Source organism: Copadichromis virginalis, linkage group LG11, assembly GCF_057382275.1.
Source record: "Copadichromis virginalis isolate Kocher_CV1m ecotype Utaka linkage group LG11, C_Virginalis_male_GT1.1, whole genome shotgun sequence".
NCBI classification, from domain to species: domain Eukaryota; kingdom Metazoa; phylum Chordata; class Actinopteri; order Cichliformes; family Cichlidae; genus Copadichromis; species Copadichromis virginalis.
Window position 1 is genome coordinate 35797218 of NC_140628.1, and position 19653 is coordinate 35816870.

A 19653-nucleotide genomic window follows, 5' to 3' on the forward strand; every position below is an offset into this window, starting at 1 on the left:
TGTAATTTTGTTACACAAGTAAAATGTTAAAGTTAATGGAATTGGGTCAAATAAAATTTACTAGACTCATATAGATTGAGTTTATACCAAGCATATTTTCCTTAATGAATAATAAAAAGCTTAAAAAAAAAAAATCAATTTGATTTTATTAAAAACTACTGCTGAAGAGGGCCAATAATTATTTTTCTGAGTGTATTAACAGCAAACTAAAATCTCTGTTGTTCACATTCACTTTAGCCTGTGAACTCAAGCTGCTGCTGGAAAAAAAAAGTCACTGGACCAGCAGCTGGCCAAACCTCACCCGAATAACTTTTTTGCAGTATAGCTATGAGGAAGACTCTTTAATAGGGTCTCATCATACACTATACACCCAACAATGACTCAATTTCAAAGCATTAAGCTTAAAATTAGTGTAAATAACGTTAACATTTGATAACCTTACATTTTTCTACATAAAGTCCTGAGTTTCTGCTACTTCCTGTCTCACCTCTTCAAGTGTAGCTGCTTAATGGTTGCAGACACTGTGCAAACATAACATCTTGCTCTGAAGCCACAAAGCTAATAACAGCCCAGTGTTTTTTTTGGTTTGCTTTTTAACATGACATTGTGTTTTTTCTTATAAGACTGTGGGTCAGTTGTTCTTTCCTGGTGCGAAATGTGGTTTTGGTATTTACAACTTTAAGCTTCTAATTGTGCCAAATATCTGTCAGCATCTCGTGGCCTTGGGGAAACAATGAGGGCTTGAATTGGCTGTGGTTTCCTTAATACACAGGAATAGTTAGCATTCTGGAAACATAAGACCACATTTCACATCAGAGTTAAGTAAAAACAAACACTGCATTCAAAGGACAGAAAGAAGGAAATGAAGACAGAACAGTTACCTACATTAAAAAGTCTCTGGCCATAACAAACAGCATTAAACAGATACCTGGGTTACAGTCTGTGAGCAGGGAGCAGATGGACAGCAACACCTTGGAGATGGTGAGGGCGGGGCTCCAGTTGTCCTTCAGGATGTCCAGGCAGATCACCCCCTGACTGTTGATGTTGCAGTGATAGATCCTGGTACGGAAAGTTACCTGCAGACACAAAGACAAATGCACTTTAGAGAAGAAGGGCTTTAAAAAAGAAAATAAGAGAAATATTTGAGATTTTCCCATCAGTGTTGTTTATGTTTTTATTTGGTGATCTCTGCATTAAACAAAACATGAGATCCCTTTTTCCCTTTGCCTTGTGGACATCATACCAGGTGAATCCAGAGCTGATTGTCAAGGAAGAGCTGTTGATTTACTGGCTGCTCTATGTAACCACTCTCAAATATCACTGTGAGCTCTGGGGAGAAAAGAATAAGACTCCGGGTACAAGGGGTGGAAATGAGCTACCTATGAAAGAGCTCCCCTTAGAGACAGGACGAGGAGCTCGGTCATGCAAGAGGGACTCTGAGTAGAGCCGCTACTCCTCCAAAAGGATCCAATTAAAATGGTTCCAGCTTCTGATCAGGATGCTTCCTGGATGCCAGCTTGGTGAGATGCTTTGTGCAACACCAACTGGGAGGAGACCCTGGGGCAGAACCAGGACCTTGGCTTCCCTGGGAACACCTCTGTCTCTTCTCCAGAGAAACTAAAAGCAGTGGCATTGGGAAGGCATCTCTGCCTACACAATTAAGATTAAGGCACTGACCTCCCAGCCCATTGTTCCTTCACTGGGCTGGTTTCAGTCATTATGCAAATGTACTGTTTATAAGGTTGGGGAAACCTGCAGTCAGCTGGGACTGAAGAAGTCACTTGGCTGAGTGACGAAACGTTTCTCCCACAAAATGCTACGTCCAGATGAGTAGAATCAACTTTTGGAGATTTACTTACCTGGATGATTGAGCATGCATCAAGACATCTCTGCCTACACTGTTAACCTCCCACCCCCCGGCACCTGGATCCAGATAAGTGGAAGTCCGTTTTAATTCCATAAACACTAACACTCAACCAACACTGAAAGCCACCACCCAGCAGAAGACGAGTAAAAAGGGCAACAAATGATTAAGCCTGTAAAACCAGCATGTTAGCTGTAAGTGGGATAAAATAAAAGATCTTAAAAAAAGAATATGTTACCATGTAGTCTGATACTTTCAGTGATAATAACAGGTGAGACAGAGGAGGGCAGCTTAAAAGCTTTTCTCCGTTACTCACATTAACACCGATGTATCAGCATCAGGCCTAGTATAATGGGTCTGCCTGATCGCTTCACTGAGGGCCATTCTGCACCATTTGTCACAGTTTCTGGATCAATACTGAGCCATAAATACACAGTTAATCTAAAACAGCTGTTTTTTTATTATTGTGAACATGATTATTTTTGGTTTTATCCTCTGGAATTTTTCACATTTTTATATTTTTGCTGAAACTGGCTGGCCAACAGAGGGCAGCATGGTGTAAAAACAACCGAGCACATTGAGAGTTGATCAGCTTACCTGTCTCAGCAAACAGGCTCCTGCAACCACAGACTGCATAACATGCCCTCTCAGCTAACAGCCTCCAAACACAGAGCTGTTTATGTCTGCCGTCTCGCTCAGATTCGAGCTTGACATCTGTATGGTCCGGACACTTGACACCTCTGCTTCTCCAATCATGAACATCTGGCCCTCCTGACCCTGACCCTCCAGAGGAAACATCTAATGAGCGCTGGCACCCCCCCCCCAACCCCCCAACCTATCCCCTCCTTTGGGGCCAGCGCTGAAAATCACACACAAGGCAGGACGTTATAAATAACCAACCCCTCCCACCCCCACCGCCTCTGCGGACACAGCGCTCCTCTTTCCTGGCTCAGGAACACAAACACATCCACCTGGTGAACTTGTTAGGTTGACTTTTTTTATTTTCTTGTAAAGCCTCGGATGTGAAAGTGTTTCTGCAGTGAGGAGTGTACGGTGGCTAAAGGACGAAGACGTGTGTGTGTGTGTGTGTGGGGGGGGGGGGGGGGGGGGGGGGGCTGGCTGTAGATCACAGTGTGTTGGAGGGGTTGGCGGTATTGAAGGGGGCGGAAACACTCGAGCTCCCTCTGGCTACAGAAAGCTGGGTTTGTTTGAGTCTGCTGTCAAACACAGAGTTGGTGGTTACATGGCACAAAGAGCGAGGAAGAGGGAGAGAAGAGGGTGAGGGAGCACGGGGAGGGGTGCACGTAACTAACATGGAGAGTGTGTGTGGGGGTGGGGGGGAATGAAGGCCAAGTGAAAGTATAATCGGGAGCACTACAGACTAAAGGAGATCGTCCCCAACAGTCTGCATGTTCAGTAAATGCCGTCAACTTGACATCACTAAAAGTACTCTGCAGACAACGCCACATATTACAAGAATGGGAGTCCTTTATACAGTGAAAACAGGACGGGTCAAATATTCAACTCAACTGCAGCACTTATTCCTCAAACAACATGTTTGATGTTGAACACCAAAGGAAGTCAAATAGAGCAGAAGTTAAGCTCTTACTGGAGAATCAACCAGCGAAAACAAAACAAAGGAAACTTACTTTTCAGATTTGAAAATGGGACGTGGGTGTCTACATTTGGGAATTGCAGGTTCAGATGTTGGTCTTTACCTTACTGCTGTGAAAATATCACACGAATGCGCTTTTATTATGAAAGGAAATATGTGGTCATGCTTTGTGCACTGCTGCAGGCTAATCATTGGTTTCCAGATTAAGAAATGAGCCAGATATATCCTCCACACCCCCACAGTCCGTCCAGAGTCTGTGCAGTGTGTAGTTAATATTTGGCCCGCTGCTAAAAAATCCAAACGACTAAACAATTGCGTCTTCTGACTGCTGACCTTGGGGGGTTTGAAAGGGTAGTCTGGTGTGAAGGCGATGTCCAGGAAGAAGACCCCTCCCTCGTACACTGAGCCCGGTGGCCCCAGGATGGTCGACCTCCACTCGTAGATGTTGTCTCCTTTGGGGCCGGCGCTGGAAAATTGAAACAAAAGATTGGTTAATATGTTAATCAGCACGGAGCATTGAAATCGACATCCTGGTGTTCATACTGCCAGCGGGCTGATAGAGATTTGGGGCGGCAGCTGAGGCGGTGAAATGCCTGCTTCTGACAAGTTAATGATGGAGATTTGGGGAATGCTGAAGCCATGGAGGGTTGAGGGTTTTTTAGTTCAAGGCTATTTTTGAAGGATTTACACCATATTTCAAAATTTTGATCAGAAGATTGGATTTCTTGCCACTGGGGGGTCGAGGAAGTGAAGCATTTCTGAAAAACTGACACACACTAATGATACTGCATGAGCATGAGACCTCAATAAATGAAAGACACACAAAAAGCTAACAGAAGAAGACCAGCAACGCACGTGTACATGGAAATAATTCATCTGCAAAAAGGCTTTAATGCTCCAAAAAACAAAACAAAACAAACAAAAAAACAAAACAGTAATGGCCAGTGTTAGAGAGAGTGCTCTTTGGTTTTGTCCTGTGGTTTCTTCTCACTGGTTGATGTGGTAACAGAGATAAGCTCAATAATCAGCTCACAGATTCATTTTGGTGACACTTTTTTGGAAAATGTGCCAACTGGGCTCTAAAAATAAGACAGATAAAGCAATAACTAAGAAACAGTTGCATAAAGACTCTGCAGCTCTCCCTGAATGGATAAAAATACTTCAGGAAACGTGTGAAATGGAAGAATTGATATTCTCTCAGACTACACAACTACACACATCTGGGGAAAGCTGGGAAAAACACTGGATATCGTATCCGACTGAAATGAAATGCAATGATTTTTTTCTGCAGGTTTAGTTTTATTGTTTAGTTTTATTTAGTTTTTTTTTGTTTTTTAGGAAGAACTAATGGAGCAGATCTCTGGATATGAGTGTTACGCACACGGGCCCAGAATATGATTGTTTAGTTCTCCTAAAAGGAAAACTAAACCACCGCTATAATCATCAATAAAACATGAAGCTTGGGCAGGGAGCGCGTGTGTGTGAGCATGAAAGGAGGTGCACCCACACTTAAATACATTAATAAATCATAATATATACACTCTGACAATAAAAAAAAAAAAGAGCAGGTTATCGCCTCTCTTCATTTTGTTTCTCTTCCTGTGGACAGACTTGTACTCCACATCTTGAACAGCAGTTTGTGATGGTAGTCCTCGTTCTGCTCTGTAGCCTTGTGGTCACTTCAGCCAGCTCTCCACCTGCTGTAAGCTCTGGTTAGAGCGGACCACCAGCTCACAGCAAATCTCCATAACAGAACAAGTAGTGCCGTCACCACAAGTAGCCCAAGACGGTGGAGCTGGAAATGAGCCCACCCGTAGGGAAACATGAAGAGAGAGAAGGGCCGGGGCTGACTGGTTAGCAGACTGAATTTTGAAAATGAGAGTGTGGAGATTTTCTTGATAGTGGGGCCACCCACTCGAGTAAAGCTCATGGGTCATAAAACATATTCTCATAAATAAATGAATATTAGCAGAGTTCGTTTTCTACCATTCATTCGATTTAAACTTTGAGCAAGTGAAAACTGCCTCACTGAGGTACACAGAACAAAAATATTTGTGTTTGATTCTGCATCTGTAAATCTTATATTTAGGTGTATATTCTAATATATAAAGCATTTAATTCCACTACAATCTGGTGTACTTTGTGTCCAGATTTTTTACACATTCCAGCACTTTTTCTGTCACGTTTTCTTTTCCGTTGTTGAATGTGTGCCCTTCACTTTTAGTCCCGACACCATACGCATTTCATTTTACCACTGACGGCCATGATTGTGGGATTTATTTGTTCTATTTTTTGTTGAAAAATGACAAAAAAAAAAAAAAAAAAAAAAAAGACAAATATGACCTTAAAGACTTTTACATGAGATATTTAAAAAGCCCAACTGGTGCAAAATGATTAAATATTCATGCTGTTTTTGTCTTCATTAGAGGAGTATTTATGTCGCGCAGAGATTGAAGGTCACATCTGTTGTATAGGCGCCGTAATTAATACCATTTCCATATTAAGGGCTTCCTTCCCCCCAACCACCATTGTCTACAATAAGACCCTGATCTGGCACAGAGCCATTTAGAGACCAGGACAATGTCCAGATCACAAAGCCCGGGACAATGAACAATCCCTCCTATTTCATGTAATTACCAGGGATGGTGTTTAATGCCAAACCTTAGCGTCTGGCAGATGTGCTAACAAATGTGTGCATATGAAGCGCAGGCACACAGGGCTGTGAGAGCACTTTTATTTAAACCAAGAGCTTGAGAGATATTTCCTGGAAGAGACTCTGCAACAGCCTCCAACGTTAAACTGTTAAAAGCAGCATCTGGCTCCAAGCATGCCCCTGACAATAGATCACTCTCCGTAAATAGAAATCAGACTTGAGACATTTCCTTCTTCCTTCCAGTGTCAACACACACAAATTTCCACTAATCTACTTTTACACTGCCCGTCTCTTAAGCCTTCTTTAATTAGCTCATTATGACTACTTATTCTCTGGGGAATTACAGCAGAATACACTTGATATAATAATAAAACAATCTGACTTTGAAAAGAATCGTGGTTTTAGTCATTTGTATCTGTAAACTTTAAAGTGTGATATCTAAAACAGTGCACGGTGACTGCTGGATGAGTGATTGTCGCATAAAGGACACAGGTGGTGTTAAACAGCACACGGGTGGTAAGAGGGTCCATTTAAACCGTGGAGTGTTACAACACTGGTTTAGTTTGTTTTGGCAGGCACAAACAGTGCTGTCTAAATATGCTGAAAAGACACCAAATAACCCCAAAATTTCAGGCTTCGTTTCGCCTCCAAACAAACGTTCGGACTGAGCACAACAGCTAAAGCCACTGTAGGCAGTGAGCACAAAGAAGAAGGATTTACAGGCACACAGAGACAGATGTTGACATCTGATAGCCAGCAGTTTGGGCCTGTCATAACAATATACAGTGAGGAAAAACACACATTATGAACTGCTCCTCTCATCCAACTATCCCTTCTAAAGAGAAGTTAAATCAGAGCAGAGAACTAGTGGACTAGAGCTTTCAGGACAGCAGATCTGTTTAGTGTAACATGTCAATCATAAGAGTAAGAAATGTCAAACATGGGCAACACTAGAACAAGCGGGTCAATTGAATCCACTGGCATTTTGAAGGAAAAAGTTAAAATCCTACACTGAAACCTGATGAGCACCTCTCAAAATCAATGTAGGAAAGAACAGCTGTGATTGGCTGGTTTGGTACCATCATTTCCTCCTGTGCATTTCCAGTTCCTGCTACTTAAATGCTGTCATTTTGATATGCATGTTATATGATGACCAAATGCTAGCTTGATTTTTTTAACAGATAAATATAAAGAGGGAGGAGTTGTGGTCGGGGATAGCATGTTGAGCCAGAGCAGATAAGTGAAAAAAACAGCAGTGCAGCCTGTACAGAACAGGGAGAATCACAGCTGACTGAGCAGAGTGTCCAGACTGTGAGAATCTAATTCGATTGAGTCATGAGTGAAATCCACCGGCGAGTAGCTGAATTGGACGGGTTTCAGGCCTGAGGAGCAGAAGGCTATGGTTCTCTGGGTTGGGGGAAGAAAGGCTGCCCCAAGCGAGGGAGTTCAAGTATCCTGGGAAGTCCTGCAGTAATGTAGGCGTTGCACCAGACTGTTGTTGTGAAGAGAGAGCTGAGCTAAAAGGCTTTACCATCCCTATTCCAACCCTCCCGTGGTCATGAGATCTAAAAGAGCAAGTTTGCGAAAACAAGCAGCTGAAATGAGTTTCCAGTGTAGGGTAGAGATAGGGAGAACAGCTGAACTGCTACTGCTGGTCTGGCCATCAAGTTAGGATGCACGCTCATCTAGAGGGGGGAACTCAGAAGTTCTGCTGGGAGAAGGATGTCTGAAATACTCCACGTAGCCTGAGACTACGTGGAAGGCTAACATACTACGATGGACTGGAGGTTGGATCTTTTTTGAAAACACGGAAAACTATTTGAAAGGGTTATTCACAAGTGGATTTGAAAATGTATTTGATCTGTAATCAAATGATTTGATTAACTTAAAAACAAAAAAGAATGATAAAATTTAGTTAAAAAATGAAAAATTCTTTGCGTGGCTGCTGATGTTGGAGCAACAAAAACAACTGCAATCTTTATACATCACACACCACTTAGTTTGTCCGCTGAATGTGAACACAAGCTGAGCCACCCTGGAAAAGACTCGGTCCAAATTGGTCCGGACATGTTGTCATAACTGGCACCGCAGTCGTTATGTCAACGCCTGCCTTTATGTGAACTCATTTTGTGCCTCATTCGCTGTTAACAGCAGGTTTTTACCTCATCCTTTAGTCTGAACAACTGTTCAAAACAACCTTCAGATGTTGTCAAATGATGCTTTATAACATCTAGCTTATTCCAAGCATACACCCACCTTTATCTGTGAGTGGGTATGGCTTTCAAACGCAGGCCTTTTAGTGTAAATCTGACTGATAAATAAATGATTTAGTTCTTTTCAAATGTGGACGAGTGAGCTGAGCCACTCACTGGCTCAACATTACTCTGCATTTCCTGCTGGGAAAGAACCACAAAGACAGCTTATTTTTCTTGCTTGAGGATATCTTCCTTCTGTGACTCTTTAGCTTACATTTCTGTGCTACATACACACAGACACACTCACATATCAAGGTAACACTTTTATCACATCTATTCAAAAGCTTCTGTGTCACCGCGGTGAATAAAAGAGGTGACTATTTCATTCTCTGGCATCCCCAATAGAAGGAGATACTCACTTCTTTTGAGGGTGATGAGATTGTAGTGGCGATAATAACTCAGACATGAAGGAAAGATAGTGATGATAGGGCACGGCAGAGGTGCGCGCTCAGCAGCGAGATTGCTGTAGGGGAGCTGACAACCGCACAAGGGCTGTGGATAAAGGCTAAGTCAATAGCTGAATGTGCATGCCACCACTGGCTGTTGCTTGGAGACCTCCTCCCCCCACCGGCTCCGGCGCTCCCATGGTGCTTTGTTGCAGCTGGTTGAAGGCCAGCTCATTCAGGATCTGACAGTCTCTCTCTCAGAGGCTATTAGTTTTGGGAGATTTGAGCGCTGCAGCCGTCATAAAGTTCGAGTTGGTTCAGTTCATCTGCAGATGCACGATTTTAAGTGTTTGTAAGAGATTTCCTTCACCAGGCTGTTGTGGTGATCAGTTAAAATGCCTGACTTTCTGTGTTCCACACATTATAGAGTAGTTAGCAGATAACCAAGGCAATATTTGAGTTACAACACAGCAAATACACCTTTAAAACCTCAAGTGACCAAGATATTTCTATTTTGACTGAATGTAGCGTAAAGCACTTTGGGGTCCTTAGGGACTAAGTAAAGCACTATACAAATGCAGGCCATTTACCATTTTTATTTTATTAGAGTTCAACACTGGCTTCGGATGTAGCAACTGTCAGTTAAAACCCCAACGATGACTTAGAGACATTATATATATTTAAAAAAGTGTTCCATAACTAGGGTTGCCAACTCCCTGAAAAATAAATAAGGGACACCTCGTGGCCAGGGCCGGGCAACCTAGTTGTCTTCACCCTTCCCAGTGTGGTAGCTCTTTTTTGTGTGTGTGAAATTATTTTTTAACCATTTGACTTGAATTTGATTTAAGCAGATGCATATTCTTTGTGATATGACCATATGGGAAACAAATGATCATTTAGCAATTTATTTTTAGCTCAAAATGACAACATTAACACAGTAAAACAGGTCTCTTTCTTAAACAGAAGCCTGTCATGCTTAACTTTTGAGAATAAAAGTAAATCTTTCTTTAAAAGAACTCTGCCCTGCTTAACTTAAAATTATATAAATTAATAGAAAGCAATAGAACGAAAAATATTCTTGTAACTGTGCACATTTAGTGCATTTAGTACAATTGGCTTCAGTTGAGGTATTATTTCAGCTTTTCTAATGCTAATCAGCTGCTCCTGTTTGTAAACCCACTTGTTCCCATGATTACGCATCATAACTCATCATCATTATTCATCTATGTATTACTTTTATGTATTAGTCATCTATTTGTTGTAATCATCCATCCTTGCAGTTGTTTATTACACAAAATAAATTATATTATCACACTTCTGGCCACATAGCGCTGATATTCACTGCACATGCCCATATTAACCTTAACCAGAGGGTTTAAAAAACAAACCAGTGTTTACATACCATATCTGCTTCTGCCGTGGCCTGGTGGACAAGAAATTGGTTAAGGGTTCCCTGAGCTTTCACGCCCCTCATGTTCTTCATGTGCCCACCATTAGAAGCATGCCTATGGAAAAAGTGCGCCGGCACACAGTGCAGTGCGCTTTATAGGTGTTATGGTGACCTTTTCCAGCCAGGTGTTTCCCTTTTCCCATTCCTCCCTGTGCTTTTGCAGCCTTTTTTTCTTTCTCTGAGCGAACAAACATTGCTGCTCTAATGCTGGGCTTACACTGTGCGATTTCTGGCCCATTTTGAGACGATTTTTGAGTCGTGCGACCGATTTGGTGATCGGCCCAATTTTGGCCTTCATCGTGCATCGTGTAGTATACGTGGGGTAACGAGAAGCGATTAACACCTCCAGCTCCCGATCATCAATCGCTCGTGAGCCGCTCACACTGCTCACGCGCAAACGTCGGTGAAAAAGACGGAGCAGCACGGCTGTGCAGCGTGTGATCTGGACACAAGCGATGGAGGCACAACTTGTAGAACTTTGGAAAGCTCATCCGAGCCTTTTCGATGTGGCATCACAAAATTATCACGACCACAACAACCGTGAAAATAGTTGGATTTACACTGCTGCTCATTCACAGCTGCCTGATCAATGTTTTTCATTAGCAATTTAGCAAAGTTGATGGTGGTGGTTTGTGTGTCTGTGTGAGTGAAAGACAGAGCGACAGATTTTCTGTTATAACCTTCATGTTATGGAGGCACAGTGTGAGCACTCGGGTCGCATCAGAGCATCGGGTGGTATAGTGTGAGACCTGCATCGTGACCTACCAACTTCTAACCCCTGCGAGTCAATCGTGCAGTTTGAGCAGGAGCTGAATAACGCGACTGAAAAAAATCACAGTGTCTGCCCAGCTTTAGGTGTACTGTCGTCCGAGACCGCAGTGTCGGCGTTTGTTTCCCTGTTGGCCATGCTTCTTGTTGTGGTCATCTGTTGTCTTCCGGTATTTTCTCCGCAAGCGACCTTTCCTCGACCAATGAGATGAGCGGTAATCTGAATTGTCATAAGTGTGCTGTCAGCTCATTGGTCACAAAGCAGGAGAGGGGCTGGGAGTTATGCTTTCAAACAAAGCGTTAATTCCATTAACATTTATAGACTACTTTTGATTCTCACTGTATTACGGGACAAAGTGCGTCCCTTATTAGCTCAACACGGGACGTGTGCTTTTGTTTCTAAATACGGGACGATTCCGTTTTTTAAGGGACGGTTGGCAACCCTATCCATAACAACAGCAGCAACACCACTAAGGATCAAAATACCACTAAGTCACCTGGATTTGTTCATCAGAGAATTATTAGGAAGTATAAACAATACCTAACTAGGGCTGCCACGATTTGTCGACTAGTCACGATTACGTCGACTATCAAAATCGTCGACGTGTCGTTTGAAGCTTTGTAAGATCGCAAAAGACGCAGGAATAATAGCAGGATTTAAGAGTGTAATAACGGACTGAAACAGAAGATGGCAGCACAGCATGTACAAGGATGCCAGCTGCCGTTAAACCCCGAAGAAGAAGAAGCAGCTGTGTCCCAGAATTCATAGCGCGGCCCAGCTTAGTTTCCAACAATGGCGGTAGCTAGTTAGTTTTAATATTACTCTTATTATTCTTTCTGGGTCACAAAATAAACGTTTAACATATTTTCAGGCGAGAATGTAGCTGTGTAAACCTCAAATATCGGCTCAGTTTAGCAGGACACCACATATTTTCAAAAGCGCTCCGACGTTTTCGGAGACGTCTGTTACCCACTAGCTCGATAGCTAGCCGGGGGCTAGGTCACTAGCGCCGTGAGAACACCGGACTCCCGGCAAATTGTTTTCAAACCCACCGCCGTCTTTCGCGACTCAGGTTAAATATATATGAGTCACTTAGATAAATTAAAAATGTTGTTGTTTGGCTTTTTTTTTTTTTTTTTTTTTTTTTTTTTTTAATTTGTTCCTGAGTAAATCGGTTTGGCTGAGATTAAAGTTATAGTTTTTACACAGCTGAATAAACGTCAAGCAGACAGCTGATTATCAGAAGTGTGAGATGCTGGAGAATATACTCCGGTGTCTTGTTATATTTTAGATAGCAAGGAGTTTATTAAACTTTACCGAAACAATCTGCAAATTTCATTAAAATTGAATAAACTATCATCTTGTCTTTATTTTTAGTTAGCACCTTAAAAGCTTAAAGCTGTAAGCTAATGATAGTTATATAAGAGCAGATGCTGCTGGTGCAATAAGCTGTAGTTTTACGTCCAGTGGATGATGATCTGATTAGTCGACTAATCGCATAAATAATCGGTGACTAGTCGACTATCAAAATAATCGTTTGTGGCAGCCCTATACCTAACTCCTAATGACCACAGAGAGGGTGCGACACACTGAGGAAGGCTCGCCCTCTGCCCACTACATCAGACTGTGGCAGCAACACCACAATATGACTATGTAGTAATTTTAATAGTCCATTTTAAATTAATAGTCAAAAAATGTGTTTGCATAATAATAAGCTCTGCAATTAATCTAGCCTTTAGTCAAACCCCGCAACAAAGAGGGTCTCGCTGCTGCCAGCTTTGAGCAAAATTTACAGGAAAAAATTTAAATAAAGTAAGCTAGCAGTTTATGTACAACCAGGCAGCCTTTATTCAGACTTCTTCTATAGCTTTGTCACTGTGAAAACTAACCCACAGTGCATGCGGGTTTGTTCAAAACGATCACTTTTTCTTCAAATTCTATTGTGATAGCGATTACAGCAGCAAGAGCTGTCACTGTCGCCTCCAAAGCAACTCCATTTTCTTTCACTCCATCCAATCACGAAGCTTCCGCTTTGCTTCTCGCTGTGTGCATATCAGAGAGGCTCCAGCTTCACCATAATTTACCGCAGTGTCATCTTCACTGCTGCTGGGAAAAACAGAAGCTGCCTGGGCTCAGTCTTTTCAATACGCACACATGCTTGTAGATGTGTTTTATGGTCTCCATGCATCCTTGCTTTCTATGTATAAAAGAATTAAAGAAAAGAAAAAACATTTTGATAGCTCAAAGAATTCTTTTGTTTCAAAAAATATATATTAAAAAAAATAAGATCTGTTTGATTGAATTATGTGTTACCAGTCTAAAAACCTGGGACTTCATAATAATTTGATCACAAACAAATTTCAGTGCAATCGTTGTAGTCGGGTGTTTTTTTCCCCCTCCTTGCATTCATCCATGCATGTTCCTCTTATCCTAATGGAGAGGGGTGGGGGCTGGAGCCTATCCCAGCTGCCACTGGGTGAGAGGTGGGGTATACCGTGGACAGGTTTGCAGCATGTCGCAGGACTAACAAAGAGACAGACAACCATTGGCATTCACAATCACACATGCGGGCAATTTAGAATTACCAGTTAACATAACTCCACTAACTGCATGTCTTTGGACTGTGGGAGGAAGCCAGAGCGCCCAGAGAGAGCCCACACATGCACAGGGAGAGCATGTGAACTCCACAACGAAAGGCCCCGGACAGATGGTGGTTCAAACCCAGGAGCTTCTTGCTGTGAGGCTTTTGTTTTAAAGTAAATGTAATTAAAATCTTTTTTGAAAAAACATAATATTTTACATATTTACTTAAGATTTTGGATTCTGTGTGATCATGCTTGGCTGGTGCCTTGGCAAAAAAAATAAAAATAAATAAATAATCAAGTGAAATTGTGAAACTGAAAAAAAGCTAACCCGCAATAATCTTACAACCAACCCTGAAATGGGGAGTGACAGTCATAAATATTCTCCGTCCCTTCTGTCTTTCTCTGCCTCTGTGGGAAAACAATCCTCTCTTCAGGCAGACAGAAGCAGCTCTGCACACTTACGTCATGTAAGTGTGCAGAGCTGCTTCTGTCTGGGTTCACCACCTTAACAGTGCTGTTTAAAGGCTTTGTTACAGGCTGAAATAACAATAATCTGTGGTCAATAACACGCTACATCTGCAGTGCACTGTCAGCCAAACGCCTCGATGTAGTATTTGGGTCATTTGTTTGAGGGGTCTGGGATGCATTAGTGTGCGGGTGTCTGTGAGAAACTTGCCACTGCCTTGTCCTCAGAGATTATGATCACGGAGGAACCCACTTTGACAGCTGTGCTGCTTCCTACACAGCAGAGCCCCAATATGACGTTTCAACACAGATTCATCCCGCTTCTGCTTTTTGGTTCATTCTTTCTCCGGACATTTATTTTAGGGATGAATGAGGGACTTTCCTGGTGACTAATTTAGTAGTTGATTAAAACAGAACAGAAAAAACAGCACCAAAATCTAATGGATGTGGTTAAATATACATACATGAGTGTTGTGTTATTAAAAACATTTTATTTTACATCAAATTTCTGTCTTCCAGTGACGTGAATTGAAAATGAGGTGTTATATAGGCCGCTTCCACTTTTGGGACACAGCTCTCTTGTTTTGCTTTGGTTACAAAACAAACACACCTCTTTCCTTTACAGGAAACCTAAACTCACTTACTGCTTAGTTCAGCTCCAGACAAAATGAGTAAAACAGAGCCCTTATTCAGTGAGATTCATATACCAAAAAGGTTTCTGTCTTTGTCCTAATTACTCAGGGCCTTTCACCTCTTTTGGTGACATATGACGGATACCACTACCCCACAGTTATTCTGAGGCATCTTTTCTGTGAATTCACCATCTGGCCAAGGCCCATGTCCTCTGACATGGACCTCATGATCAAAAACACAGCCTACCCTGGCCCTAACCCCTTAATAAACAACCCTCTTCACGCCATCATTTTTGCTTCTCTTTGCTCCATTTTTAGATATTTGTTTGTTGAAATAAGAAATTTATTTAACCTTCACATAAATCTCCTGTAAAAGGCATACAGGATGATTTGTTGAGCATGGCTAATATTAGCAGCAGAAGGCTGTGTAGTTGACACGATTCAGTCATGTTTTTATGCTGGCAGTGTCTGTGAGAAGGAGCGAGTAATCAAATCTCACACTGACCTCAACAATGAGCACAATACCAAAGCCGTTTTCACACACACACACAAACCTCTGGTCATTTTCTCAGGTCAGGATATTTTCCACAGTTGTCTGTTTTCAGATGTAGCACAGCAGGAAATAGTCTGCTTCAACACTCAATGAGGTTTCCATGGACCTTGTAAGAAAACTCAGTGTTCTCACATTCGCCTCAGCTGGGTGATCTGTAGAAGAGCTTACGACTTCTGCGTGTATGAAACCTGCAACGAATTCATGACAGCGTTGCCTGTGAGGATGTTCAACTTAATGACCCCTCACACCGGCCTTCAGTATTTTGCCTCAACGAAAATCCTCAAGTGAACTGAAAGCTGGGAGAAAATAAAAATGGACAGTTTCCTTTTCCTCTGCAAACCGTCTTGAGGTTTCAGTTTCTTTGTGGCGTATAAAGAGTACACTGTACAACAGGCCTGCCTCGTCATTTTTACCTTTCACTCTCAGTTCCTAAAAACTATCCAAGCTGCGCCACATAATCACAGCCAGCCGTAACATTTCCATATATATTAAATGACCTTTCTTTCCCATGGTACGGCTCGGCCTGCGCAACCAGAGAGTCCTTCACACATTTAATCACCCACACTACCACACCTCATAGACGGAGCAATCTACAGATAGGTGCCAATGGCAAAAGATAACCTTTATCTTAAAGCATGAGAGCAGGACTAATCTTTGCAACATCGCTGACCTATCTCATGGTTATTGTCACCTAGAGCCAACAGGGATCAGGTTAAGTTGATGAAAGACTGTTGGTCATGAGACATGCTTCTGAATTTCTAAGCAGATGTAAAATTATCTGCTCTGATCATGTTTACAGAAAAAAGCTTCTCTTAGACTCTTAAAGAGGGAATTGATAAACATCAGATACCACTTGAGGATGCTCTGGAACAAACTGAAATGTCAGACCAGAATAAACTTACGTTTTTCTACATCAAAGAAAACACTGCAAGCAACCACTATTAAAGAATGCACGAGTGAAAAGCGCAGCTGCAGGGAAACAGCAAGAACATCCGCCATGTGTGCCAAAAGGACTGCGTGGTGGTGATGGAGTCTTTCTGAAACAGACTTTAAGACAAACAATACACAAATTCCCTCTTCACCATCACTGAAACACATCCAACAAATACAGCGCTAAGGCTTCAAAGACGGCTTCTTTACTGGTCTCACCATGTTAAAGCCAGACTGTCCAGTGCATAGGCTGCAGTCAACAGAACATAATCAAATAAATCTGCATGTGAACAGCCATCAGATTAAAGGGGAACTATTATGCTTTAATTTGATCCTGTCATATATACTGTTCATGCTAAACATTCATCATCTGCCACTTATCTGGGTTGTGGGGGTAGCAGTTTAAGCTGAGACTCCTCCTGCAGCTCTTCTGGAGAACAACGAGGCGTTCCCAAGCCGCTGAGACACAGGGCCAGATTTACAAATGGTATGCGCCGGTGCAAACGCCTCTTCTGTTAAAAACCCACCATTGGTATTCTTGTGGCACAAAATTTAACAACAACAACAGAAAGCTTATTTTCTGCCTGCTGTGGTGATGACAGTTGCCACTAGGAGTCTATATTATGTGGAACGAGAAGGGTAGATGTTATCTAAGCAAGTGCATAACTGCTGCAGGTGAGTGGCTCAAAGCTTTAACTATTCTTTTTACCGAGTCCTCACCTGCATGTTTAGGGCCAAGCCCCACACGAATACTGGTATTTTGATAAAACAGAGTGCAGCTGAAGTAAACTGAGCGTCAGAAGGAGGAGAATCCCAACACAAGATGCATCCAAGAAGGCGTCTGGCAATGGAAAGCCATCTTACTTTGTAGTGTCCACGTTTGTTTCTATACACTAACACTACTCTTAATGTAAACATTATTTACTACAAATTTTAAAGGACAGTGGTGACGGGAGCTGTTTAAATTTACACACAAAAACACACACAGAACAAAACTTCAAAGCTCACTACAAAATAAACCATGTGACAATCTGGGATGATTTTTGACTGAATTATGCAAAACTACAACAATAAAAATATGGAGCTGGAAATAGATATAATAATAGAACCCCTTTAACCAACTATGTGAAAAGTTGAGCAATCTGTGAAATTTCTGGGCCTCAGTGCTGGTCTTCAGCTTTTTTCCTCATGAAAGGATGTTTCAACATATTTCGAGAATTTTTTCCCAGCATTTGCAGCTGATTTTTATATTAAAAACACATGGATGAATTTAGCTCCCCAGTCACTAATATCTTCAACAACTCTGGAAATGTTTTTCTGAAAATATGACTGTTTATATACAGAACATATAGACGTACAGCTGTGAGCTGCAGGAATTTTATTAAAGGTTTCTATGGATTTTATTTCCCTCTAACCACTGTATAAACTGGTCTCTACAGGAAGCCGATGACTTCAAGCTAACCACAGCTGGCACTCTCACCGAAACGAGAAACTACACCGCCACCTTTAAAGCGTAAAAAGGGTGAGGGAGTGTGACACTGAAAAGATGCTGTTGGATCCAATATTGCTTGCACATAATCTAAAAGGTCACCGACAGAAACATGCAAACATAATCAAACGTGATGCTGTGTGTGAGCAAAACAAAGAGCAAAAACAGAGAGCTCCAGAAGCAGACTGTCACACACAGAGCTGTTTACAGCGGCAGGTAAATAGCTGTCTGAGCCACAAACTGCACCAAGGGGCTGATAAATAAAACAGGGAGGTAAACTCGTAATTGAATGTGAATCAGTATGTTTTGGAGCTTGTGAATACCGCTAAGCACAAATAAAGCTATTATCTGTATTATTCGCCATTCCAGTTCATTCCCCACAGGCACTTTTCCCCCCCCTAACAGCACCGCCATTCAGTTAAGATCTTCTTTTCTATCAGCGGCTGTGGCGGTTATCAGAAGAGGAACTATAATGAAGCAATCTTCTTTCCCCCCAACCGTGAAAGAGCCCCAAGACCAATTACTGTGCAGCTCGACAGCCGGGGTGACACCTCCTTCCTCTGTTCTCTCGTCTTTATTGTCTCAAATGACATGGTTTGTTTTTTTTAAATCGAGCCTTTTTTTGTTAGTCTGTACAATGAATACTGCAATTACTGACCGGAAGGTTTATACAGCAACAAGGGAAATGGTTGAGTAGGTGGATGCATGCGTTTCCAAGTCGAAGGGAATAATACAGTTTGATTCCCACAGGGAGACGACTGTGTGTGCGCTCGGTTCAATCAATACACACTGTTGTGAGTGTTGAACTGAGGAAGTATACTTTATGAGAGAGGCCTTTTACTTAAAAAGTCTGTCATGTTCATGCAGCTGTATTTCAATTACTGTGAAGAAAAAGGCTATTTAGAATATATCACAAACAGCACTCGCATAGAAATCAAACCTTTAACTTATTGTTTTATTTCGTGTTTTCAAGAGCAAATTTTTTTTTTAAAAATTATTTTTTCCTAAAAGTACAGCTCTGATTGCTAGCAGAGAAACCTCACCCACTGGAAATAAAACCCTCCATTTGTGAGCGGCAGCCAATCATAAGCAAGGCTGCTTAAGGGAAATGAGCCAGATCTGGACTAGAAAGCCCGTTTGCTCTACACATGTGCAGCTAGAGCTTCTTCCTGTCTTTTCCTTTACAGTAAAAGCCTTGGGGATATATACTTTGGAAGTAATAGAATAAACACTTAGTGATGATAGGAATTGGTAAAAAAAAAACCAAAACAACAAAAAAACAAAAAAGGCAATTTACAGCAGATTGCAGGACTTGCATAGAATCTTATCTTTGGTTTTACTAGTCATAAAAACAGATTTATTTTGTTCTTAATAAATGTGCATTTTTCTTCCCATGTTCACAAAGCTGTAAATAAACAGAGGATCTGATCTCTTCACAATGCTTCTGAGGTACGACACAGAATTCAGTGTGGTAAGCATTTTCCCTCTCCATGTTCCTGCTGCTTGCTGCCAGCATCTGGTGCAGTGCAAATGTTTGCCTCAAGCTAAAAATGTATAAAGCAGAGCATATATCATTAGCATAACGCACACATGCTTTGCATAAACGACAGCATAGAGCCATACGAGTCATAAAAATACCACTTAGTCGACAAAGAACATGCTGTGTACCTAAAGTGAAGGGTGACTGATCTATTAAGGAGAAACTTCGGTTCCCTAAAATGAGGCCCGACAAACCAAATGTGCACAATTTGGCAAAAATAAATAAAATTCAAAGAACATGCCGAGATCTAAATCATAACTGGTGTGTACAGAAGCTTTTTATAATTGCTTTATGAGCATGGAACTCTATCATGGGGTAATTATAAACGTTTGCTCTGCTTGAATAAAATAAGCTAGAATTTGTGCTGACATGCAAACTGGTTGCCTGGGCAGGGACTTGCAGGAACACTGCTTCAGGAAAGAAAACTGCCTAAAAAACAGATTTGCCTCCGAGACAAAACTGCACCC

General features: G+C 41.7%; 1 protein-coding gene across 1 annotated transcript in view; it reads right to left on the bottom strand.

Annotated features, from left to right (window-relative positions):
- Positions 1-19653, bottom strand: part of LOC146699339 (ubiquitin-conjugating enzyme E2 E2) — a 39322-nt gene that overhangs the window by 2386 nt on the left and 17283 nt on the right. The window contains exons 4-5 of the mRNA XM_085472217.1: positions 3813-3945; positions 929-1076 (exon numbers count right to left, since the gene is read on the bottom strand). Of these exons, the coding sequence (XP_085328343.1) occupies positions 929-1076; positions 3813-3945 (281 nt within the window). The remainder of the gene's footprint in view (positions 1-928; positions 1077-3812; positions 3946-19653) is intronic.